The 27,993-nt window shown below is 41.5% G+C and overlaps 1 protein-coding gene across 1 annotated transcript in view; it reads left to right on the top strand.

Annotated features, from left to right (window-relative positions):
- Positions 1-12,692, top strand: part of LOC311136163 (zinc finger protein 462-like) — a 60,137-nt gene extending 47,445 nt beyond the window's left edge. Inside the window, exons 8-13 of the mRNA XM_084170254.1 lie at positions 2,823-3,072; positions 3,390-3,526; positions 3,997-4,220; positions 6,175-6,394; positions 6,627-6,768; positions 10,585-12,692. Coding sequence (XP_084026380.1) covers positions 2,823-3,072; positions 3,390-3,526; positions 3,997-4,220; positions 6,175-6,394; positions 6,627-6,768; positions 10,585-10,819 — 1,208 coding nt within the window. The 3' untranslated portion in view covers positions 10,820-12,692. The remainder of the gene's footprint in view (positions 1-2,822; positions 3,073-3,389; positions 3,527-3,996; positions 4,221-6,174; positions 6,395-6,626; positions 6,769-10,584) is intronic.
- Positions 12,693-27,993: the final 15,301 nt, after the last annotated feature.

Here is a 27,993-nt window from a genome sequence, read left to right as displayed (position 1 = left end):
GTCTTGGCTGATTTCTTTTAATTTTCCCATGATGTCAAGCAAAGAGGCACTAAGTTTGAAGGTAGGCCTTGAAATACATCCACAGGTACAATTGACTCAAATGATGTCAATTAGCCTATCAGAAGCTTCTAAAGCCATGACATCATTTTCTGGAATTTTCCAAGCTGTTTAAAGGCACAGTCAACTTAGTGTATGTAAACTTCTGACCTACTGGAATTGTAATACAGTGAATTATAATTGAAATAATCTGTCTGTAAACAATAGTTTGAAAAATTACTTGTGTCATGCACAAAGTAGATGTCCTAACCGACTTGCCAAAACTATAGTTTGTTAACAAGACATTTGTGGAGTGGTTGAAAACAGAGTTTTAATGACTCCAACCTAAGTGTATGTAAACTTCCGACTTCAACTGTATATACAAAACAATAATACTTACTACAAAGTCAATATTTGGGGTTGGGTGCTGTTGACACAAATACACATTTTCAATTACTATCAGTACAAGCCTCATTCATTTCAAAGCTGGAGAGCATCAGAACTCAGCAGGGCAGCCCATGTTACCGCTAGGGGAAACACTGGGATAGGAGCTAATGCATGGTCTCCCTCTCAAATCACAGGATTCACATTGTTAGACCTGATCAAACAGGATCCACCTTTCTTTTTGTGCCCATGACTGGTTCCAGAAAGCGTTAAACTAGCGTGTCAGGTGCCTGGCCCTCCAACCGACTGCCCACTCTGTTCTAGAATGTTCTTGGCAGGTGTCATCTAGCTGCGGGCACAATGGAATTTTCCCTCTAGGTGGAAGTGGAACCCAGAGAGCAGAGCAGAGAAGCACTGTGGAATGCAACCGCCATGTCACCGTTGGCTACAGCAGACAAATGAAGCATTGAGGGGGACCAGAGCATATCACATATATCTCCCTTACTTACCTTTGTAGGCTGGTTAAACGTTAGAACTAGTAGATTTTTACAATTAGTGTTTGAGTTGTCTTATAGTTAGGTGCAGGGTTTTCCTATGAAAGTTCTTGACTGTTGCATATCTGTGGTCGTCATGATACTAGTGTAAACATATTCCACTTGGCTGATCTCCTAAAGTCCCCGGGGACTCTGCTGCTTGCTGCCTGCTTCATGGTGGTTCAGCACTGTTCAACAGCTCTTGGGCAGAACTATTGGCTTCTGTTACTACCATTTAAGAAGACAGATTACTACTTTCTCAAAGGATTTTACTGTACCTGCTGTTATGAATCAAGTGTGGCTTGTTCGATTTATACTATTTTCTCTACCATCGCATGCATTTGAAAAAGTTATAGTACGGTCTTTATTTCTGCCGTCTCCTGCACTCGCTTCGTCTTGCCACACTGCTGAATGAGCCATTTTTCACATGCTGACATCCTTTTACCGGCACTTGGTTTTATTTATTGATGTGGTGTACTCTGGAAGTAGGACGAGTAGATGAGGTCGCTCACTGATATCATACACACACTTGTGGGGGGTGGGGGGGGGGGGTTGTGGTGACAATCACAGGCACAGTTCTGGGATGTTACAGTACACACTAAAAACGAATGGTTCTATATAGTGCCAAATAAGGGTTATTTGGCTTGGTACCACAGTGGATCCCTTTTTGGTGCTATATAGAACCTTTTTTTTAAGGTTCTGTAAAGAAACATGCTCATACGATTCTAAATGGAACCTCTGTTATCGAACCTTCATTAATAAAAGGTCCTATATAGCACCAAAAAAGGGTTTTGCGATGGTTCCAACCCTTTTGGGGGCTATATAGAACCCTTTTTAATAGTTCTTTATAGAACCTTTATGGAGGTTGGTTCTATAAAGAACCTTCCTCAATCTCAAAGGTCCTTTATTGATCCTTTTGAAGAACCATACAGGGTTTTTATTCTGGTTAGCCATATTGTTAAAATTCCATAGGTGCCATTATTGTGTTCATTGACAAGTTGAATAAGGTGTACTAACTCTGGAACAGCTGGAGGTCGCTGAAGGGAGAATTGAGAACCACTAATTTAGTCAACGGTTCTCAATTGACTCAAGGCCTTACTTGATTCTTTCAAGACACCGTTACTGGCACTAGTCATGTATAAGATGTTATGGCATAACACAACAAATTCGATAAACTGGAATGACACTCTCATTCACGGTTGCACAAAAACAGCAGTGCGTAAACCACGCCCCAAAATATTATATTGAGCTACTTCACCTACATTTTAATTAGCACTAAAAGAGAAAATAACCCTTTTGTGAACTGCAAAGAACCATTGAAGGGCTCAAAGGGTTATTTGAGTCATTATGGTTCCACATACAACCATCACTCTTCCCAAAGAACCCTTGAGGAACCCATTCTTAGTGTGTAGAGCCTTGGTGGGTTTGAATTCCATTCCAGAATCCTTTGGAATTCTAGAAGTAAAACCCAACACACTCCAGATCCATTCTGATTCTGAAGCCATGTTTACTTTTATAGCTGTTTGGGTGAATCATCACAGCCTGTTTGAGTTCCTGACAGGGTGTTTTCTCTGTTAATAACTATAGATGATTGCTACAGTATATAAAAGGAAGTTACTATAACCTTTTGAAAGGCAGTATTTCTTCATGATTTTTATCCATGTGGTCCTGTGTGGCTTAGTTTGCATTAGCGTAGCACTAGCAATGCCAAGGTTGTGGGTTCAATTCCCGGAGGGATCACACACAAAGAAATCACTAATTGTACTGTAACTGTGCTGCGAGTCATTTTGGATAAAAGTGTCTGCTGAATGGTAGTGTATTATATCATATACATACTCAGCCCCCCCACTCTCTCTTCCCTCTTTCTAGACGCTGGGTACCTGGATGAGACGGCGGATGTACGGCAGCAGCTCAGTCACTATCAGCTAGCGTCACGTAGTCATGTGACCTCTCCGCCACAGGGCGCAACCTCCGACACACGTCCAGACGGCATCCTGACCTGTGAGTTCTGTGAGTTCAGCTCGGGATACATGCAGAGCCTGCGCCGCCACTACAGAGACCGACACGGAGGGAAGAAGCTGTTCAAGTGCAAAGATTGCTCCTTCTTCACCTGCTCCAAGTAAGCAAATTAATGTTACTGTGACAACATAAAATGGGCTCTTTTTCAATTAGTCTTTCTTTGAGTCCTCACGTCCTCTTTCCTCCTTCTCAAACCGCACTGGAGGAGAGGATCCAAGGTCCCTCGCTTCGGACATTCTCCTCAAATACATGTTGAGAAAAAGGAGAGGAGAGTGTACATGAAGAAATCAAGGAAAGACGAATTGTCTTCTGTTTCTTCATTTTTGGGGAGTTTTATGATGGTTGCTTGGCAACTGATTGTGCTGGTTGTTTTCTCATGTCCCTTCGGCCTCACTACATCTGTTTGGTTCCTCTCAGGTCAGCATTCACCATGCATGTGGAAGCAGGACACACCGTGGTTCTTGAGGAGGGTCACAAAGACCTGCGCTGTCCCCTCTGTCTCTACCACACCAAACACAAGAGCAATATGATCGACCACATCGTCCTGCACAGGGGTAAGCCATCCAACACATAGTTTATCTGCTCACGTATTGATAAGACAATTCAGAGGGAAACAACTCTTAGTGCCAGGTGTAGTGGTCTTATTGAGCTTAAAGTCACAGCTGTACTAGTCTCGCAGTGCCAGACATCACACCGTATTGTCACACAACAAAGTGATTAGCTACACTTACTAAGATACATTGGAGGCTGCTGAGGGGAGGACGACTCATAATAATGGCTGGAATGGAGCGATTGGAATGGCATCAAACACATGGAAACATGTGTTTGATGTATTTGATACCATTCCACTGATTCCGCCCCAGCCATTACCACGAGCCCCTCCTCCCCTGGTGCCACCAACCCCCTGTGCTAAGATATGACTTCACAGTTGAGAGTGTTATGATGTTTACACAATAGTCATTCTCTCTTTCTGTCTCTCCCCCCTCCCCCTCCCCCTCACCCCCCTCTCTCACCCTCCCCACAGAGGAGCGCGTGGTACCCCTGGAGGTGTCCCGCTCCAAGCTGTCTCGCCACCTGGCGGGCGTGGTGTTCCGCTGCCACAAGTGCACCTTCACCTGCTCCAGCGACCAGAGCCTGCAGCTGCACATCACCAAGCACAACGAGATGAAACCGTACCAGTGCCAGCTGTGCTACTACGACAGCAGGCAGCGCCACCAGCTGGAGGAACACCTCCGAGACGAGCACAAGGTAAGTCAGACTCAGAACTACAACTCCCAGCATTCAGCCTGTCTGGCTGGCACATATGCAAGGGACTTCTTCCTGTCAATATGGGAAGTGTGTTGATTTTATATTATATCCTTGTTTTCACCCTCCACGATGAGGTCTGAACGCCAACTCCCAGCATGCCCTGCCTTGACACATGCTCTTCCTGTTCATCTTTTTTAAACTTTGGGGTAGCCTGCACACCAATCTTTAATTCAATCTTTAATTCAGCTGTTTTAGTACAGGTCCTGGGGAAATTGTATTTGGCAGGATGGGTCGGCTTTAAAAGAAAGTAATCCAAAATTACCTACTTGCTTTTTAAAATAGGCAGTTCTCTAAGGATGTCATCCTGAGACAATCACAAGATCGTGCCAGCTTGTATCCTCTCAGAGATGGCTTCAAGAGGTCTCAGTGCCTAATAAGTTCTGAGTTATTTCAGTACTTTATCATAGAAGTTATTATATCAGTGTCTAATAAGTTCTGAGTTATTTCAGTACTTTATCATAGAAGTTATTATATCAGTGTCTAATAAGTTCTGAGTTATTTCAGTACTTTATCATATAAGTTATTATATCAGTGTCTAATAAGTTCTGAGTGATTTCAGTACTTTATCATAGAAGTTATTATATCAGTGTCTAATAAGTTATGAGTTATTTCAGTACTTTATCGTAGAAATTATGATATCGGTGTCTAGTGGCGCAGTGGTCTAAGGCACTGCATCGCAGTGCTAACTGTGCCACTAGAGATCCTAGTTCGAATCCAGGCTCTGTCGCAGCCGGCCGCGACCGGGAGACTCATGGGCGGCGCACAATTGGCCCAGCGTCGTCCAGGGTAGGGGAGGGAATGGCCGGCAGGAATGTAGCTAAGTTGATAGAGCATGGCGTTTGCAACGCCAGGGTTGTGGGTTCGATTCCCACGGGGGGCCAGTATAAAAAAAAATATATGTAATCACTAACTGTAAGTCGCTCTGGATAAGAGCGTCTGCTAAATGACGTAAATGTAATGTAATGTAATAAGTTATGAGTTATTTCAGTACTTTATCATAGAAGTTATTATATCGGTGTCTAATAAGGTCTGAGTTATTTCAGTACTTTATCATAGAAGTTATTATATCAGTGTCTAATAAGTTATGAGTTATTTCAGTACTTTATCATAGAAGTTATTATATCAGTGTCTAATAAGTTCTGAGTTATTTCAGTACTTTATCATAGAAGTTATTATATCAGTGTCTAATAAGTTCTGAGTTATTTCAGTACTTTATCATAGAAGTTATTATATCAGTGTCTAATAAGTTCTGAGTTATTTCAGTACTTTATCATAGAAGTTATTATATCAGTGTCTAATAAGTTCGGAGTTATTTCAGTACTTTATCATAGAAGTTATTATACCTCCATCACATGCAGATAAAATGTGCTTATCGGTAAAAAGGATCTGAAGTCATACAAAGTAAATCAAGCAAGATGATTCACATCCCACACACATACATCCTGCTATGTATTCTGAGTGCATATCACAAAGAATAGGTTTAATTTCCCATAGGCCCTTGCTGAATGAGTGCAGATGGCCTTTCATGAGGTTGAAGTGACATTAAACTTAAAAGGGCTCAGACGATACTAGCTGTTTATCGAGGGAAGACTGAGAAGTTACTGTTCCATGAGCTCATTGTTTGTACTAATAGTCAATTAGATAATTATTTTCTGACATGATACCTGTCAATCATGGTTTGTGGCGCTCGTAAATTGTAGAAATTCTGCTTCACGTTGAATCATGGTTTTATACAGTACCGCTACATCATGTTTAATTCTATTAAACTCAATTCAATAAATTAAATTCATCCCAGAGGGAAACATTTTTCTGAGTTTTACGAGGAGACAAGTAAACAACAACATGACAGCAGTTAGAACATACTGATGATACCTCTCTTTCTCTTGTTGATCAGGTGATCCGTAACTTTGAGTCGATGGGGCGGGTCAATCTGGATCAGCTGGATGCTTTAAAGGAGACTCACAGTAGTGCCGAGGAGGAAGAGGAGAGAGAGGAGGATGGAATGGTCATGGAAGAAGAGATGATGGAGGATGAAGTGGAGATGGAAGAGACTAGAGATGAAGAGCTAGAGGAGGAAGAGGAAGAGGGAGTGGCAGAAAAGCTTGTTCCTAAAGGTAAACAAGAATCTTTGAGCTGTGTTCACTAGGCACCAAACGGAAGATAACTGACTGAATCAGGGGAGGGACTGTTTCAAAACGTTTTGTTACATGTGCCCTAATGAACACAACCCTGTTACTGGCCCTGTCACTGATCAGTAATGTGATGTAACTGGGGGCCTGTTATATCTGTCTTTGCTGTATGTCTGTTACTAACCCCTCGTCATGCTGATCGCTGTCTGTCCTCCAGACGTCCCCGTGATCTCCCCCAGCAGCAGCAGTGTGACTGTGAGTGTGTCTGCCTCCGCTGAGAAGCGTTTCCCCTGTGAGTTCTGTGGTCGTTGCTTCACCAACAGCATAGAGTGGGAACGCCACGTCCTCCGACACGGCATGTGAGTCCATAGAGATACAATATAATATATTCTATTAGTATTTAGTTCTGTGCCTGAGTTTTCCCACTAAGCATTTACTGACAGCAACGTCTTTTTTATTTATTTGAAGGATGTAGATTTTTTGTCCGGACCAGACCAAATCTGAACCAATCATAGACGTCTATACAGACGCAGAGTACAGTACAACACAGTACAGTAGCGCAAAGCAGAGTACAGTACAGCAGAGTACAGTACACAGTACAGTAGAGCACAGCAGAGTACAGTACATTACAATACAGTACAGTAGAGCACAGCAGAGTACAGTACAATACAGTACAGTAGAGTACAGTACATTACAGTACACAGTACAGTAGAGCACAGCAGAGTACAGTACATTACAATACAGTACAGTAGAGCACAGCAGAGTACAGTACAATACAGTACAGTAGAGCACAGCAGAGTACAGTACATTACAGTACACAGTACAGTAGAGCACAGCAGAGTACAGTACATTACACTAGAGTACATTAGAGCACAGCAGAGTACAGTACATTACATTAGAGCACAGCAGAGTACAGTACATTACAATACAGTACAGTAGAGCACAGCAGAGTACAGTACAATACAGTACAGTAGAGCACAGCAGAGTACAGTACAATACAGTACAGTAGAGCACAGAAGAGTACAGTACATTACAGTACAGTAGAGCACAGGAGAGTACAGTACATTACAGTACACAGTACAGTAGAGCAGAGTACAGTACATTACAATACAGTACAGTAGAGCACAGCAGATTACAGTACAATACAGTACAGTAGAGCACAGCAGAGTACAGTACATTACAGTACAGTAGAGCACAGCAGAGTACAGTACATTACAGTACAGTAGAGCACAGCAGAGTACAGTACAGTAAAATACAGTACAGTAGAGCACAGCAGAGTACAGTACATTACAGTACAGTAGAGCACAGCAGATTACAGTACATTACAGTACAGTAGAGCACAGCAGAGTACAGTACAGTACACAGTACAGTAGAGCACAGCAGAGTACAGTACATTACACTAGAGTACATTAGAGCACAGCAGAGTACAGTACATTACATTAGAGCACAGCAGAGTACAGTACATTACAATACAGTACAGTAGAGCACAGCAGAGTGCAGTACAATACAGTACAGTAGAGCACAGCAGAGTACAGTACAATACAGTACAGTAGAGCACAGAAGAGTACAGTACAATACAGTACAGTAGAGCACAGCAGAGTACAGTACAGTACAATACAGTACAGTAGAGCACAGCAGAGTACAGTACATTACAGTACAGTAGAGCAGAGTACAGTACATTACAATACAGTACAGTAGACCACAGCAGAGTACAGTACAATACATTACAGTAGAGCACAGCAGAGTACAGTACATTACAGTACACAGTACAGTAGAGCACAGCAGAGTACAGTACATTACAGTACAGTAGAGCACAGCAGAGTACAGTACATTACAGTACACAGTACAGTAGAGCACAGCAGAGTACAGTACATTACACTAGAGTACATTGGAGCACAGCAGAGTACAGTACATTACATTAGAGCACAGCAGAGTACAGTACATTACAATACAGTACAGTAGAGCACAGCAGAGTACAGTACAATACAGTACAGTAGAGCACAGCAGAGTACAGTACAATACAGTACAGTAGAGCACAGAAGAGTACAGTACAATACAGTACAGAAGAGCACAGCAGAGTACAGTACAATACAGTACAGTAGAGCACAGCAGAGTACAGTACATTACAGTACACAGTACAGTAGAGCAGAGTACAGTACATTACAATACAGTACAGTAGAGCACAGCAGATTACAGTACAATACAGTACAGTAGAGCACAGCAGAGTACAGTACAGTAAAATACAGTACAGTAGAGCACAGCAGAGTACAGTACATTACAGTACAGTAGAGCACAGCAGAGTACAGTACAGTACAATACATTACAGTAGAGCACAGCAGAGTACAGTACATTACAGTACAGTAGAGCACAGCAGATTACAGTACATTACAGTACAGTAGAGCACAGCAGAGTACAGTACATTACAGTACACAGTACAGTAGAGCACAGCAGAGTACAGTACATTACACTAGAGTACATTAGAGCACAGCAGAGTACAGTACAGTACAATACAGTACAGTAGAGTACAGCAGAGTACAGTACATTACAGTACACAGTACAGTAGAGCAGAGTACAGTACATTACAATACAGTACAGTAGAGCACAGCAGATTACAGTACATTACAGTACAGTAGAGCACAGCAGAGTACAGTACAGTACAATACAGTACAGTAGAGCACAGCAGAGTACAGTACAGTACAGTAGAGCACAGCAGAGTACAGTACATTACATCGCAGGATAGTGAAAGTTAAGTCGCCTACACATTTCTGTACTGAATTAAATATTACCACTACCTTTTAAAACCATGTCTATCTTTTTTTCCCCAACACAATAACTTTTTTTGTATTTGAATCATTTTAAGCATATTTTAACACCTAACAAACACTTTGTACTTTTTTAAACACTTTTAACATAGGCCAGGCCCTGTTGTTACCTCATATCCCAGTGATAACGCCTTGCATTACACCTGGGAAGAAAACACTTACATTTGCTCAACTATTGGCTCAACTTACCCCAAGGCAAATATTTTGACTATATTAGCCCCCACAGCTACAAGGATGCATGCTAGGTTTAGGACCTCATATTGAAGCTTATAGAGATCCCAACTGATTTCTTCCTTTACAGACTACATGAAAGGATGACCTCTTCCTAAATATTTGGTGAAATTATAAATGTTATGTATGGTTTCCTAGAAACAAGGGTGGCTCAACTTACCCCACTCTCCCCTACTGTATTGTACCCTACTTTACTCTTAATGTATTCTACTCTAATGAATTAAACTCTACTCTACTGAAATCAAGTTTACTGTACCGTACTGTACTGTGCTCTACTGTGCTCTGCTGTATTAAACTGTGCCGTACTGTACTGTGATGTTCAAACTAATGAAACATACCATAGACGTCTATGATTCGTTCAGATTTGGATCTGGTCCGCCCCGACCAAATGTGTACTTGTTTGGGGCAGGACTCATTAGAATAATACCCAGCATGCTTTGTAAGTGTTTGTTTTTTACATTTACATTTTGGTCATTCAGCAGACGCTCTTATCCAGAGCGACTTACAGTCAGTGCATTCAACTAAGGTAGATAAACAACATCATAGCACAGTCATAGCAAGAATAGCAAGTTTTAAAGCTTTTGAAAAAGATCACATAAGTGCATGTGACAAAATACATATAATTGCAATCTTGAGTTGGCTCCTTTTTCATATAATAAAGAGGCTTGAAAACGTATTGTGATATAATGCTTACTTCATTGAGAATGTATATGCATATGAAAGTTGGCCATAGAATCAATGACTGAAAAAATAAGTATTTTCAACGTTGGTTATTGACGTCTTTTCAACATCTGGAAAATACGTATTTTCACCTTTAATTCAGCACCAAATATGCACCCGATTTCAACGCCCGGAGAATACGTATTTTCAACGTCCGGAAAATACATATTTTCACCTTTCATTCAGTACCTAGATGTCAAAAAGACATATTTTCAATGTCATTTTGCTTACTGGGATCTTACATCCCTCCCTCCTCCTTTCCCTGCCCCATCTCTCTCTCCATTCCTACTTCTTTCTCTCTCCCTACCTCTCTCACTCCCACCCTCTTCCTTCGGCATGTTTTCCCCTAGTATGTTCCTATGGTGATGGACACTGACCTTTCGCCCTCTCATCCCCATGCAGGACTGTTACCAACAGCGGAACAGCAGACACTAGCACCACTCCAGCAATAGACGCCTCAGACTCAGCTCAGCTTCCTATTGGCTCGTTGGATGTCGTGACAATGACGGACAGAGGGGTGGGCCTATCCAGCAACGGCATGGAGGTGGAGAGAGGATATGCCTCTGACCTATCACAGAGTAGTAAAAATCTGAATGAGGAAGACAAAGAAATACTTGAGACCAAAAATGACCTATAGGAAGACGTAAGAGAAGAGGACTGTGGTCTAACATTGTAGTCACTGTGCTAGAGACCATAACATTAGGTTGTATGAATATTGGTGTTGGGTTTCAAAAATAGGCTGCTAAAGAAAGGAAAAAGATGGAAACATAAAAAACTAAGTCAAAGGAATTGTCACCTTTTGGAGCATTGTTAGCTTTTAAGTGTTACATATTGAAAACTATAGGTTGTGTTCAATGATTTATATATACACTAGATGACTGACAGGCGGCGCTGTTTTGAAGCCACTGCGCCTCACTCCTGGCACTCCCCCACCATTGAATTTTTTTATTTGGGAAGCTATAGAAATGCATTTATTAAAGTCTACATTTGTTTTTGCCACGTTTATTCTATACTGAACAAAAATGTAAACGCAACATGCAGCAATTTCAACGATTGTGCTGAGTTACAATTCATATAAGGAAATCAATCAATTTAAATAAATTCATTAGGCCCAAATCTATGGATTTCACATGACTGAGCAGGGGCCCACCCACTGGGGAGCCAGGCCCAGCCAATCAGAATGAGTTTTTCCCCACAAAAGGGCTTTATTACAGACAGAAATACTCCTCAGTTTCATCAGCTGTCCGGGTGGCTGATCTCAGACGATCCCGCAGGTAAAGAAGCCGGATGTGGATGTCCTGGGCTGGCGTGGTTACACTTGGTCTGCGGTTGTGAGGCTGGTTGGACGTACTGCCAAATTCTCTAAAATATCCTTGGGAGGCGGCTTATGGTAGAGAATGTAACATACAATTCTCTAGCAACAGCTCTGGTGGACATTCCTGCAGTCAGCATGCCAATTGTACGCTCCCTCAACATGAGACATCTGTGGCATTGTGTTGTGTGACAACACTACAAAGTTTAGAGCGGCCTTTTATTGTCCCCAGCACAAGGTGCACCTGTGTAATGATCATGCTGTTTAATCAGCTTCTTGATATGCCACACCTGTCAGGTGGACTTTTTATCTTGGAAATGCTCACTAACAGGGATGCAAACAAATTTGTGCACAAATTATGAGAGAAATAAGCTTTTTGTGCATATGGAACATTTCTGGGATCTTTTATTTCAGCTCATGAAACTTGGGACCAACACTTTACATGTTGCATTTATATTTTTGTTCAGTATATTACAGACACCTTAATGCATATTTTGTAATTATATTATGTGAGCTAAACATTAAAAAACAGTGCGAATGTTACTTTCCCCACTACAACAACGAAAATACTTAAATATATGTAATTTTGACCTTGAAACATTTAATTGAAATACTGTAGAATTCTATTAATTCCTATATGGAGGACTGCTCCTACTGGGGAGTGCCAATATGGCCGCCGGTGGCTTCAAAGCCTCTCAATGGCCAATACATAGCATCAGCAATCCAGGGTTTATATTCATCATTGTTTGTGTTACATCCCAAAACATTTAAATGGCTGAACTTTAAAATGAGTCACTGGACCCGTAGGACAGATGTTAATATATTGCTAACCAATAGTGAATGGTACTGTAAAGCACACATTCAGGTCAAATCGTCAGTTTCTACAGCTTAAGTCCTAGTTCACGTCTACTAACTAAGATATTTGTTTTGTTGAAAGGAAGAGTGGGTGACATTTCCCCAAAACATGTTTGAAATTGGAAAATGATTTCTTTAAGCCTATACAGTGCCTTCAGAAAGTATTTTTAACCTTTGACTTATTCCACATTTTGTTGTTACATCCTGAATTCAAAATTGATTAAATAGTTGTTGTTTTTCTCACCCATCTACACACAATACCCAATAATGACAAAGTGAAAACATGTTTTTAGATTTCTTTGCAAATTTGTTGAAAATGAAATACAGAAATATTCATTTACATAAGTATTCACACCCCTGAGTCAATACTTTGTAGAAGCACCTTTGCCAGCGAGTACAGCTGTGAGTATTTCTGGGTAAGTCCCTAATAGTTTTTCACACCTGGATTGTACAACATTTGCCTATTATTATTTTCAAAATTCTTCACGCTCTGTCAAATTGGTTGTTGGTCATTGCTAAACAACAATTTTCAGGTCTTGCCATAGATTTTGAAGTAGATTTAAGTCAAAACTGTAACTCGGCCACTCAGGAACATTCACTGTCTTCTTGGTAAGCAACTCCAGTGTAGATGTGGCCTTGTGTTTTAGGTTATTGTCCTGCTGAAAGGTGAATTAATCTCCCGGTATTTGGTGGAAAGCAGACAGAACCAGGTTTTCCTCTAGGATTTTGACTGTGCTTAGCTCCATTCCGTTTCTTTTTTATCCTGAAAAACTCCCCAGTCCTTAACGATTACAAGCATACCCAGAACATGATGCAGCCACCACTATGCTTGAAAATATGGAGAGTGGTACTCAGTAATGTGTTATATTGGATTTGCCTCAAACATAACACTTTGTATTCAGGACAAAAAGGTAATTGCTTTGCCAAATTTTTTGCAGTTTTACTTTAGTGCCTTGTTGCAAACAGGATGCATGTTTTGGATAATTTGTATTATGTATAGGCTTCCTTCTTTGCCCTCTGTCAATTAGGTTAGTATTGTAGAGTAACTACAATGTTGTTGATCCATCCTCAGATGTGTACTATCACAGCCATTAAACTCTGTAACTGTTTTAAAGTCACCATTGGCCCCATGGTGAAATCCCTGAGCGGTTTCCTTCCTCTTCCTCTCAGAGTTAGGAAGGACGCTTGTATCTTTGTAGTTACTGGGTGTAATTAGTGTAATTAATAACTTCACCATGCTCAAAGGGATATTCAATGTCTACCAATAGGTGCCCTTTTATGCGAGGCATTGGTTGAATCTGTGTTTGAAATTCACTGCTCGACTGAGGGACCTTACAGATAATTGCATGTGTGGGGTACAGAGATGAGGTAATCATTCAAAAATCATGTTTATTACTATTAATCACTATTATTGCACACAGTGAGTCCATGAAACTTATTATGTAACATGTTAAGCTCCTGAATCTATTTAGGCCTGCCATAACAAAGGGGTTGAAAACTTATTGACTCAAGACATTTCAGCTTTACATTTTTTATTAATAAATTGTTTTTTTCTAAAAACATCATTCCACTTTGACATTATGGGGTATTGTGTGAGCAAGTGACAAAAAGTCTCAATTTAATCAATTGAAAATTCAGGCTGTAACACAAACACAATTTGGAAAAAGTAAAGGGTTGTGAATACTTTCTGAAGTTACTGTTTGTATCAAAGCACCTTTGACCCCATGGAAGTTCTTTAATGATAGATAACGTACTTTATGACTTTATACTTTTTAACCTCCTACTGCTCCCTGACCCCCCTTTAACCTCCTACTGCTCCCTGACCCCCCTTTAACCTCCTACTGCTCCCTGACCCCCCTTTAACCTACTACTGCTCCCTGACCCCCCTTTAACCTCCTACTGCTCCCTGACGCCCCTTTAACCTCCTACTGCTCCCTGACCCCCCTTTAACCTCCTACTGCTCCCTGACGCCCCTTTAACCTCCTTCTGCTCCCTGACCCCCCTTTAACCTCCTACTGCTCCCTGACCCCCCTTTAACCTCCTACTGCTCCCTGACCCCCCTTTAACCTCCTACTGCTCCCTGACCCCCCTTTAACCTCCTTCAGCTCCCTGACCCCCCTTTAACCTCCTACTGCTCCCTGACCCCCCTTTAACCTCCTTCAGCTCCCTGACGCCCCTTTAACCTCCTACTGCTCCCTGACGCCCCTTTAACCTCCTTCTGCTCCCTGACCCCCCTTTAACCTCCTTCTCCCTGACCCCCCTTTAACCTCCTTCAGCTCCCTGACCCCCATTTAACTCCTGGCCCCCTTTAACCTCACTGCTTCTATCCAGATCCTTATTTCCTTATCCTAATAATCCCATCGTCTAGTGTTGTCGTTGTAACAGAGTTAAGAACGTGCCGTAAGGTCACTCCACAGCTAGCTTGAAATGTCGTCGATGGAGCCATCCAATTGGATCCTTTTGAATAGCTCAATCGGTCAGTACGTTGTCAAGGAGGATGGTCACTGGTTCGAGCCCGTTATGGGGACACGGACAGTGGAGGAAGATATACTGTGGAGGAAGATATACTGTGAGCAGCTCACTGCCGTCGGTTTCGTAATGTTGAGAGACAGATAGTACATGAGAGATGACTCCTCATGACCTGTGCCCGTATTCAAGTGTCTCTGAGTAGGAGAGCTGATCTAGGGTCAGTTTTGCCTTTTAGATCATAATGAATAACATTATATGGACAGTGTGGACCTGATCCTAGATCTGCCTTCTCAACTTGTCACTCTCCACCCCGTCCATACTAGCTGTAAAACATAACAGTAGAACGTTTCTGTGATTTGACCCGAATGATAACTTTACAGTAGTTTTTTTTAGCATTGTGTTAATCAAATAGAATAATTCCTCGAGGAATAGTTGCACCTTATTTATCTATAGTATATATCCAACTTTTAGTATATTGAATTGGCTTTTGCCCCAATATGGTTCCCTTGAATATGATGTGATGCCTTCAGCCTTAGGCATTCCCATCACTTCCACTCTTTATAACTGCATTTATTGTCTATAGTCCAACTTCTGACAGTTGGGATTTTGACATTTGAAAGTAAAATGACACAACCATGTTCCCACAACATGACAACCAGCATCTTGAATTAAAAGGTTTTATTATTCTGGCATTAATTGGTTAAGTTCCCTTGCTATGTTGTCTTATCGATAGCAAGCTACACTGTCCTCTGATGATATATATCTTCAATGCCAGAAGAGAATAGAGGGAATAGTACCCATCATAAAGCTACAGCTTCTCTTTCTGACATTAATGTGACGTAAGCAGCTAATTCACCTCATCAATTTGAAAGACAACCAACTTGTATGCTAAAGAAAAAGGAGTTTTAAATGTGACTGACTAGCAATGTGAAAGTAGAACACTGGGGTGTTTAACCTACCTTCTCCAGTGCTGTATGCTGTATTCTATGATTTAGTCATTGTTTATGGAGATAACTAGGAGAGCCTGCTCTTCTGTATGCTTATTTTTAGACTAGGCTGTTTTGACAAATAAGGCAGAGATTGTATATGTTGGAAGTTGCTGCTCAAATACCCCAAAGCCTTATTAGAATTATGAAAAGCAATTATTTAAAGCTTCGTCAAAACAAATGCTTTCTTTCCAACAGCGGTTGGTTGGAACCAATACAAAAAAACAATACAATACAAAGTGATTGACAGTTATTGCTATAACTCCTTTGAGCCATCAAAATTACAGAGAAACTTTTTTCTTGGTACCAAAATATTTAGCTGGCTATGTTTGCTACAAATGTCTTTCCTGGGTAAAGAACCATTGTTGCATAGGGGGAAGAACCCAGAGACATATATATATATATACAGTATTAATGTATATATGGCTCTGGTAGAATCCAGTTCCCCTATAGGGTGTCCTGCATGTACGGATGTGACATACAGCCGTGTACAGAGAAAACAAACTACTTGTCAAGTGTTTGAAACTGTGGTGTTTCAGAAAGGATACTTTAACCTTTTTTTCCTTTAGGTGTTGGTCTCAAATTAAACAAATAAACAAAACAAAAAAATCTAAAGATAAAGACATTTGGAGTGTTTTTCAGACTCCCAAATCAAAATGTTAATAATAATAATAAGCTGTTGTACAACGTCTGGTTGATTAGAAATATTGTTTCTTTTTTTGTACCTTAAAAACAAGGGGGGGGGGGGGGGGATTTGGTGCTGAATCTTTTCCCCCTTGTGCTCTTTTCCTTTAAAAGGACTAGCCTAGCTTTCTAAACATGAACCCGTTAGAGAAAGGTTTATTTGAGGAAATAAGCTTTTAAAGTGGCAGCCGCTCCACTTAAAACCAGGGGTTAAATATGGATTTTGTAAGGTGATGAAACTGTCCTGTCTCTCTGTCCCCCAAAATTGGTAGATTTTTCATATAAATCTATTAAACTGTCACTGTATACAGTGTCTCACTGTACCCTGAAGGTGGTGGGACTCTGTTGGTTTTTGGTCTCAACCCTTCCTCCCAATTGAACCCCTGCTCGTCATAACACACTGGATACTTGTATATATATATATATATATATATATATTTAGTTTGTCTTCATTATGTTCCTCTCCTCTTCAGACTGTTCTCTATAGTTCTATACTACTTTAGATTCTCCATTTTGCCTTTTCTCCTGTGAAAATCGGATTCCTAAAGGTGGGTTGTGATGTTGCCTAGAATGATTGTTTACAATTTTATTCCATTTGATCTCTGGATATTCTGTAAATATTGTAATTCATTGTCTTTTTTAAACTTGTTAATAAAGTTATCAGATTACGGTACATTGTGTTTGTTGTCATGGATCATAGTTCCACTTTCTGTATCTTTTGTTTCCAATCAGATATATCTGTTTATGTGTCTCTGGCACCACAGGATCAGTGTATTCTCCATTGTCACAAATTCCCGGAAATCGCAGGTCAATCCACCCAATACTTTGAATAGGACACCATACCATTGTTTCAGGTTAATGACACTCCAAAAACAACTCTTTGTACAGCCCGTATCTATTAGTATGCTTATCCCGACAGATGTCATTAATTCTAAATGAATAAGCTCTAAGGTAAGCAAGCTCCCAGGAAAGCAGATTGCAAACATGAATGCTTGGCTTTCAAGGACAGAACGGATGCGATTCACTGAGATAAAATAATACTTAAGTGTTTCACAATCACGACTATGCCAGCCATTATATTTTAATTCCTTGCACTGATCATTCATTCATCCCAACCCTCATGGGTTCTAATCATTTTGGAGTGTAATTATTATTCTTGGATGATTGCCGAGACATGGATAATAATACCGAATACCTTTAGTTTGCTGCAGTTGTGTTCGCACATGCGGCTTGTTTGAATGTGTCTTTCAGAGACTGTGGCAATCTTCTGTTAGATCAAATGTCTTTATGCATCTTCAATCTTCTGTTAGTGGAGGGATGCAGCCACCCCTGGGCAGCAGAGGACAAAGAGAAGGTTGACAGGAGAAGCCATAGTGAGGCTGCATCCAAAATGGCACCCTATTCCCTATATAGTGCACTACTTTTGGCCAGGGTACATAGGGCTCTGGTCAAAAGTAGTGCACTATGTAGGGAATAAGGTGCCATTTGGGACGCAGCCTGAATCCTTCACCTCAGTCTCAGATAAAATAATGTGACAGTCAGTCGTTTAGGCTGTGAAACCAACGGACAAAGCCAGGCTATATTCACGGCTGGGGCTCCCTCATCTGTCCGACAGAGTGACAAGAGAAGAGAGAAAGGACAAAGACAACCGTCAGTACCGTAGCTACCAGAGACAACCGTCAGTACCGTAGCTACCAGAGACAACCGTCAGTACCGTAGCTACCAGAGACAACCGTCAGTACCGTAGCTACCAGAGACAACCGTCAGTACAGTGGCTACCAGAGACAACCGTCAGTACCGTAGCTACCAGAGACAACCGTCAGTACCGTAGCTACCAGAGACAACCGTCAGTACCGTAGCTACCAGAGACAACCGTCAGTACCGTAGCTACCAGAGACAACCGTCAGTACCGTAGCTACCAGAGACAACCGTCAGTACCGTAGCTACCAGAGACAACCGTCAGTACCGTAGCTACCAGAGACAACCGTCAGTACAGTGGCTACCAGAGACAACCGTCAGTACCGTAGCTACCAGAGAGATGAGCTGTTCTAGGGCAGGGGAGAGTTCTTAGAACTACCTGTTTGTATTAAACAGCCATTGTTTAATACTCTTCTTTGGTGAAAACACCACTGACAAAAATGAAACTGCAACATGATCACATCAACTGACATGACATTATCAAAGTGATAGTAAAGATATGAGACTGCAGTCTTGTGCACTTTGAAATATAGATAAACTGTAAATACAGGATTTTCATTGAACCCTTCTAATATTTTGATGCACCAAATACCAATACCACGTATGCCAGTTGACAACTTCTGCTCTGCCTCTTGTTGATGACAACATCTATCATAGTTTTACTCAAATGCATTTGATTTTACCATCCTCTAAATAGGCTGTCATCTTGGATGGTTGCCACGGAGAGTCCTCACTCCGAGCAGCCCATAATAGTCAAAACAGCTTGTCCACAGGAAATAGCTCCGGAGTGAGGAGACATCCCATTGGTCTGCAGCTCTGTGTTCCACCCTTCCACCCATTACATGATCATGGCTTCTCTCACTCACATCTCGCTCATCAACTCTGTGGAACTGAGTTCAACTGATCCAAACCACAAACCCAGAGGAACGCTAGACTGCTAGTCATGTACATGATAGAGGACAGTGGCCACATTTGGGACACAGAAACAGTGGGGAAATGTAGGCCTATGTAAAAAAATAAAATAAAAATACCTACAATTTACAAAGTATCCTTTGGCATTTTAGAATATGATATGCTTGTAGTGTTAAAAGAGTCCCTCGTCACACCACCTCGTTTAGCGTCTCTTCTCTTCCTACATCCAAATCAAAGTCTAACTCTCAGCTCAGTATTTCCTAATGCTTATTTTAGAAGCACTTTATTTCACAGGTCTAACATCATCTTTAAAAATATCTCCAAGACATGGGGGATCAGGAGTAGTAATCTCTGAAGCTCACCACTTCTGAGGGGCCGACTGCAGACTGACGACCCCTAGAGACAGACAGACAGACAGACAGACAGACAGAGGGATAGAAGGAATGCCTGATGAGTTAAGGCACCGCTCTCCAATGACTGGACCAGAAAGAAACAGGGGAGTGGAGAGAGAGAGAGAGAGAGAGAGAGAGAGAGAGAGAGAGAGAGAGAGAGAGAGAGAGAGAGAGAGAGAGAGAGAGAGAGAGAGAGAGCTGCACTTCCTAACCTCCTGCCAAATGTATGACCATATTAGAGACACATATTTCCCTCAGATTACAGCGATCCACAAAGAATTCGAAAACAAACCCAATTTTGATAAACTCCCTTATCTACTGGGTGAAAAACCACAGTGTGCCATCACAGCTGCAAGATTTGTGACCTGTTGCCACAAGAAAAGGGCAACCAGTAAAGAACAAACACCATTGTAAATACAACCCATATTTATGTTTATTTATTTTCCCATTTGTACTTTAACTATTTGCACATTGTTACAACACTGTATATATACATAATATGACATTTGAAATGTCTTTGTTCTTTTGAAACTTCTGAGTGTAATGTTTACTGTTAATATTTATTGTTTATTTCACTTTTGTTTACTATCTACTTCACTTGCTTTGGCAATGTTAACATACGTTTCCCATGCCAATAAAGCCCTTAAATTGAAATTGAGAGAGAGAGAGAGAGAGAGAGAGAGAGAGAGAGAGAGAGAGAGAGAGAGAGAGAGAGAGAGAGAGAGAGAGAGAGAGAGAGAGAGAGAGAGAGAGAGAGAGAGAGAGAGAGAGAGAGAGAGAGAGAGAGAGAGAGAGAGAGAGAGAGAGAGAGAGAGAGAGAGAGAGAGAGAGAGGGACTGTGTGTGTGTGTGTGTGTGTTGGTTCTTCTATCCTTGTGGGGACCTAAAATCCCCAAAAGTCCCCACAAGGATAGTAAAAAAAAGGAAAATTCTCCCTTGTGGGAACATTTCCCACGTCTCCACGAAGATAAAGGCTATTTTAAGCTTAGGGGTTAGGTTTAGGGTTACATTTAGGGGTTAGAATTATGTAAGGGGTTAGTGGTTAGGGTTAAGGTTAGGGTTATGGTAAGGTAATGGATAGGGTTAGAGTTAGGGGGTTAGGGAAAATAGGATTTTGAATGGAAATTAATTTTAGGTCCCCACGAGGATAGAAGAACATAACTGTGTGTGTGTGTCAGAGAGAGAGAGAGATAAGAGAGAGAGAGAAAGAGAGAGAGAGCAAGAAAGAAAGAAAGAGACAGAATGTGTGTGTGTGAGTAAGCTGAGACCCCCTAAACAAACCCTGGCCACACCCTATATAGATCAGACCCCCGCCCCTGCAGCAAGGACCTCAACATGACAGCCCACATATGCCCAGGCCGTGAGCAGAGCAACAGGCCCAACCCCCTCTAATACACCCGCCCAAGCCCCATCCTGCCACCTAAGAGGTATGTATCAGATGCTCTACATGCTCTGCTCACACCTACTGTAATGGTCCGGGCCTAAACCACATGAAAACAACACTAGACACTATGGAATACAAAGCTTTTACTATCTCATCCTGGAATACACAAGGTCTGAGGTCATCTGCCTTTGGCCTAAAGAGCAGGAACCCAGACTTCATCAAAGAAATTGGAAATACAGACATTGTCATCCTACAAGAAACATGGTATAGAGGAGATGGACCCACTGGTTGCCCTCTAAGGTTACAGAGAGCTGGTAGTCCCATCCACCAAACTACCAGGTGTGAAACAGGTAATAGACTCTGGGGGTTTGCTAATTTGGTATAGAGCAGACCTAACCCAGTCAAAACAAGAACATTTTACATCTGGCTAGAAATGAATAAGGAAATTATCTCATGTGTGCTACTATATCCCCCCAATAGAATTCCCATACTTTAACGATGACAGCTTCTCCATCCTAGAGGGGGAGATCAACCATTTCCAGGCCCAGGGACATGTACTAGTCTGTGGCGACCTAAATGCCAGAACTGGACAAGAACCTGACACTCTCAGCACACAGGGGGACAAACATCTACCTGGAGGTGACAGTATTCCCTCCCAAATATGCACCCCTAGACACAACTACGTCACACGCTGGGTCTGTACATAGTCAATGGTAGGCTTCGAGGGAGACTCCTATGGTAGGTACAACTACAGTTCATCCCTTGGCAGTAGTACTGTGGATTACTTTATCACTGACCTCAACCCAGAGACTCTCAGAGCGTTCACAGTCAGCCCACTGACACCCCCATCAGATCACAGCAAAATCACATTATACTTGAACAGCGCAATACTCATTCATGAGGCATCAAAGCCAAAGGAAACTGCACAATATTAAGAAATGCTATAGATGGAAGGAAAGTAGTGTAGAAATCTACCAAAAAACAATTACGCAACAACAAATCCAATCCCTTTTTAGACAACTTCCTGGACAAAGCATTTCACTGTAATAGTGAAGATGTAAACTTGGCAGTAGAAAGCCTAAACAGTATATTTGACCTTTCAGCTTCCCTATCAAATCTAAAAATGTCAAGCAGACAACCTCAGAAAATTAAAAACAATGACAAATGGTTGATGAAGAATACAAAAATCTAAGAAAGAAATTCAGAAACCTATCCAACCAAAAACATAGAGACCCAGAAAACCTGAGCCTACGCCTTTACTACACTACAGGAAAAAGAAGGAACAGTACGTCAGATATCAGCTCAATGTAATTTGAGAATCATAGAATCAAGATAACCACTTCTGGGAAAATTGGAACACACTAAACAAACAACACGAATGGTTATCTATCCAAAACGGAGATGTATGGATAAACCACTTCTCCAATCTTTTTGGCTCTATAAAAAAATGAACAACAGCAAAAACATATACATGATCGATTACAAATCTTAGAATCAGCTATTAAAGACTACCAGAACCCACCTGGATTCTCCATTTACATTGAATGAGCTACAGGACAAAATACAAACCCTCCAACCCAAAAAGGCCTGTGGTGTTGATGGTATCCTAAATGAAACTATAAAATATACTCCAATTAGCTATACTTAAACTCTTTAACATCATCCTCAGCTCTGGCATCTTCCCCAACATTTAGAACCAAGCACTGATCACCCCAATCCACAAAAGCGGAGACAAATTTGACCCCAATAACTACCATGGGATATGCGTCAACAGCAACCTTGGGAAAATCCTCTGCATTATCATTAACAGCAGACTCGTACATTTCCTCAGTGAAAACAATGTACTGAGCAAATGTCAAATTGGGTTTTTACCTAATTATCGTACGACAGACTACGTATTCACCCTGCACACCCTAATTGACAAACAAACAAACCAAAACAAAGGCAAAGTCTTCTCATGCTTTGTTGATTTCAAAAAAGCTTTTGACTCAATTTGGCATGAGGGTCTGCTATACAAATTGATGGAAAGCAGTGTTGGGGAAAAATATAAGACATTATAAAATATATGTACACAAACAACAAGTGTGTAGTTAAAATTGGCAAAAAAACACATATATTTCTTTCCACAGGGCCGTGGGGTGAGACAGGGATGCAGCTTGAGCCCCACCCTCTTCAACATATACTGTATATCAACAAATTGGCGAGGGCACTAGAACAGTCTGCAGCACCCGGCCTCACCCTACTAAAATCTGAAGTCAAATGTCTACTATTTGCTGATGATCTGGTGCTTCTGCCCCAACCAAGGAGGGCCTTCAGCAGCACCTAGATCTTCAGCACAGATTCTGTCAGACCTGGGACGTGACACTAAATCTCAGTAAGACAAAAATAATAGTGTTTCAAAAAAGGTTGTTACCAGGACCACAAATGCAAATTTCATCTAGACACATTGCCCTAGAGCACACAAAAACTATACCTACCTCGGCCTAAACATCAGCACCACAGGTAACTCCCACAAAGCTGTTAACTATCTGAGAGACAAGGCAATAAGGGCCTTCTACGCCATTAAAAGGAACATACAATTTGACATCCCAATTAGGATCTGGCTAAAAATACTTGAATCAGTTATAGAACCCATAGAACCCAATGGTTTTGAGGTCTGGGGTCCGCTCACCAACCAAGAATTCACAAATGGGACAAACACCAAATTCAGACTCTGCATGCAGAATTATGCAAAAACATCCTCCATGTACAACGTAAAATACCAAATCATGCATGCAGAGCAGAATTACACCGATACCCGCTAATTATCAAAATCCAGAAAAGAGCTGTTAAATTCTACAAACCACCTAAAAGGAAGCGATTCCCAAAACTTCCATAACAAAGCCATCACCTACAGGAAATTAAACTAGAGAAGAGTCCCCTAAGCAAGCTGGTCCTGGGGCTCTGTTCACAAACAGACCCACAGAGCCCCAGGACAGCAACATAATTAGACCCAACCAAATCATGAGAAAACAAAAAGATAATTACTTGACACATTGGAAAGAATTTACCAAAAAACTGAGCAAACTGGAATACTAATTGCCCTAAACAGAGAGTACACAGCGTCAGAATACCTGACCACTGTGACTGACCCAAAATTAAGGAAAGCTTTGACTATGTACAGACTCAGTGAGCATAGCTTGCTATTGAGAGAGGCCGCCGTAGGCAGACCTGGCTCTCAAGAGAAGACAGGCTATGTGCCCACTGCCTACACAATGAGGTGGAAACTGAGCTGCACTTCCTAACCTCCTGCCAAATGTATGACCATATTAGAGACACATATTTCCCTCAGATTATACAGATCCCACAAATCCAATTTTGATAACTCCCATATCTACTGGGTGAAATACCACAGTGTGCCATCACAGCAGCAACATTTGTGACCTGTTGCCACAAGGAAAGGGCAACAGTGAAGAACAAACACCATTGTAAAAACTACCCATATTTACGTTTATTTATTTTCCCTTTTGTACTTTAACTATTTGCACATTGTTACAACACTGTAAATAGACATAATATGACATTTGAAATGTCTTTATTCTTTTGGAATTTTTGTGAGTGTAATGTTTACTTGTTTATCTATTTCACTTGCTTTGGTAATGTAAACATATGTTTCCCATGCCAATAAATCCCTATGAATTGAATTGAGAGAGAGAGAGAGAGAGAGAGAGAGAGAGAGAGAGAGAGAGAGAGAGAGAGAGAGAGAGAGAGAGAGAGAGAGAGAGGAGATAGAGGAGAGAGAGAGAGAGAGAGAGAGAGAGAGAGAGAGAGAGAGAGAGAGAGAGAGAAGAGAGAGAGAGAGAGAGAGAGAGAGAGAGAGAGAGAGAGAGAGAGAGAGAGAGAGAGAGAGAGAGAGAGAGAGAGAGAGAGAGAGAGAGCTGCACGCCAAGGGCAGTGACCTCATTGAGCTCCAACATATCACACACTTGACAGAGTCCTCCTCTCAAAGCCAGAGGGCTGTTCAGAGGGACGAGTGATGGTAGTTACACAGGGTACTGACTGAATACAGGATGTTGAATGATTTAAACGGTTGAATGAGTTTAGATTGTTGAAAAACTATTATTACACTTTAAATGGGCTTCTCGTCCAGTTACTAAAGGGATGATGCACTATGAAATGAACAGCATATAGGAAGTGGGGGTACTATTTGTAGTGAATGTGTTCTAAATCAACTGACCTGATGAGATACAAGTAAATGGATAACAAATAAATCAGACCACATTACCTTGGCTTGAGTTGACTTATACTTGGGTAATACTAAATTCCGTTAAAGACAATCTAGTACAGTGCTCGAATTCATCATCAGGTGTACATTGTATGAATCTTTATGAAGCAAAGCAATGATGACTGATTGGGTATGAAGAGCCATACTTACCTTTCCCATTGGTTTGGTCTCGGTGTTGAAAAGTCAAACAGGTTCAAGTCAAATTGCCCTCTGGTCCTCCAGGACACAGACCCATTCTTATGGCGTTCACTGGGTGTCTGCAGCGGGTCAGAGTCCTACCTTCTTTTCCTCCACTCTGTGACTCCTCTGTGGGTCTGTCCTGACCTGAAGCCCTGACTTTACGCCCTCAGACATTTCATGGATTAGCATTAGTATGAGCAATTTATATTAAATGGGAGCACATGTGTCTCTTTTTCCAATTCCAGGCCCGAAAGTGGTTAGGTTTAAACAGGGCCATAACGTGGTATTATTTGGGAGGTGCTCACAGGTAGCAGGTAGATCAGGACACACGAACGAGAGTGGTCCAACTATCCGCCAGATGGCGCTATTATTTCTGACGTCGTTTGTCATCTGACGTTCAACTGTAATCTGCCCAGCTGGTGATACACTACACAGCATTCAGACCAGGGGTAACCTAACGTAGCAGGTGTAAAAGAAACGCCTGAAACTAGATCCCTTACATACTGGTCTTGACGAGAGGTTGTCTTCTGCAGGGGGAGGTTCTCTTCTGCACTGTTCAAACAATCCAGTAAATATGGAGGAGGAGTTCAGATTAAGTTTCGCCTTGTTAATAATGTCCCAAATTCTCTATGTGGCTGTCTATGGATTTTGTCTTTCTGGGCCGAGCGTCAGTTAAACTGCAGTACCAAAGCAAAACTGTAGGAACGGACGAAACCGTGATTCTAGACCAGAACCCTGGCCCCTTGGACTCGGCAGAGGCTACCTTGTTAACGTCCAAAAGCGGAAGTCGTGTCACAGGCTCTCTTTCCATTTCTCCTGAAAACCGGAACATCCGGATGTTGGGGACTCGGCAGAGGCTAAACCAAGGGGCCTGAGTTCTGGTCTAGAAGCACGGTTTCGCCTGCTCCTACAGTTTTGCTTCGGTACTGCAGTTTAACTGACACCCGGCCCAGAAAGACAATTTCCATAGACAGCCTCACCGAGAAGTCAGATTTGAAAATTCCTAATAAGACACTTTAATCATCACCTTTGTGCACAAAACATCCACTGAATTATACAAATAATTGTCGCTTAGGCCGACTTTTTTTCCATCACTCCCAGCCGAAGATATTCATATTTTATATTCATCCAATGTCTGCCATGTTTTTGGATGACGTGATGACGTCGTCACTGCTCGTGCTGCTCCCTGTGCACACTGAGTGCTAGTGCACGTGTGACGTTGGTCATATAAACCGGATGCAACCTGGATATAGACGGTCCATGAATCACCGTATGCGAATGCTAGAAGATTACCTTGAAAACAATGGTCAGACATCTTGGACGCAGTCTCCAGTTCTTATTATACCTCAGTGGGCTAGGCCAGGGGTAAACAACAGACTGCTGCAGCCTGATTGGCTGAATGCTGTAGACAACATCAGGAAGCCACTAGCATGGGCGTAGAAAATGGTAGTATGCATGTTTTCCCCGTTTTTTTTAGGCCAGCGGCCCATTATATCAGAGGAAACCTACGCAATTCTGCAGCCTAAATTAAGGATGTTTTATGTACCGAACGGTTGCAGTGGGACCCTAGTGTATCACAGGCTGGGCAGATTACAGTTGGATCTCAGGTAGCGCCATCAGGTGGACAGTTGGGCTGGAAGGAGAGTAGCATAGCCTAAAATACCAGTGTGTTGTGAACAACATTAGCGAGAGCAACAATAGTGGAATGGGGCGGTTTGCCTTTGAAATAAAGTCCCCCATTGAAACTGATGCAAATGGATAAAAATAATGGAATTATGGCATAATTGGACTAGATAATGCTAAATAAGGTTGGAATGTTGTTATATAAATTCAACAAATGACATTTATTGGTTAATTTCACACACAAAAAAGTACAAATCTGTTGAAATCGCACAGTGGATGTACTAGATATCAGAATTACATTGGGGCATACTTACTGTTATTGCACAGCCTGTCTTGTTCACCCTTGAAACGGGGTATCAGCCTACTCAATGACTCCCACAGAACACAACACTGTAGAGTTTAACAAATATTAGCATCATAGCTCTTATTTCGGAACTTTGACTGTGGACAATCACCTCCCCAGTTAGTCTATTGTGTGTAATGAACATTCATATTTGCACTTTACATACTGACATATGGATTGTGCACCAATGAAATGGGGTATCAACCTACATGGTGACACCCACAGTAGGATGACCACATGTCGCGGGTTGTGCGGCACAGTCCCGCATTATGCCCCATTATCCCACTTCCCCAACACCCAAACAATCATGTCCCGCATTTTATCAACAAATTGAAACACCACAAATGTAAAAAATGTGTCCCATATTTCAGTCAGACATTCCAACCTGTCTTGCATTCATGTTGCGCTTATGAACATATATATATATATAGCCTATCATAAGGATGTGGTACTGGTGATGTTAAACACTTCTCCAATTATTGTTTAGATCTAATATTATGCACAGCGCAAGACAAGAAGTAGGCCAATGTCATAGGCCTATAGTCAACCAATCACATTTCTGAAATCCTTTCGGGCTAAATTCCACTTTAATTTGGAGAGGACAATTAGGCCTCACTACTTACAAAAAGCGTGCTTCTGATGAAGAGCAACACAAGTAAGTAAATAGCCGAATTAGACTGAAAGATATAAGATAATTTCATCAAACTTGT

This window comes from Coregonus lavaretus (genome assembly GCF_964263955.1).
Source record: "Coregonus lavaretus genome assembly, chromosome: 10".
In the NCBI taxonomy this organism is placed as follows: domain Eukaryota; kingdom Metazoa; phylum Chordata; class Actinopteri; order Salmoniformes; family Salmonidae; genus Coregonus; species Coregonus lavaretus.
Note: the sequence above shows the minus strand (reverse complement) of the source record. Positions and strands in the feature narration are given on the sequence as shown.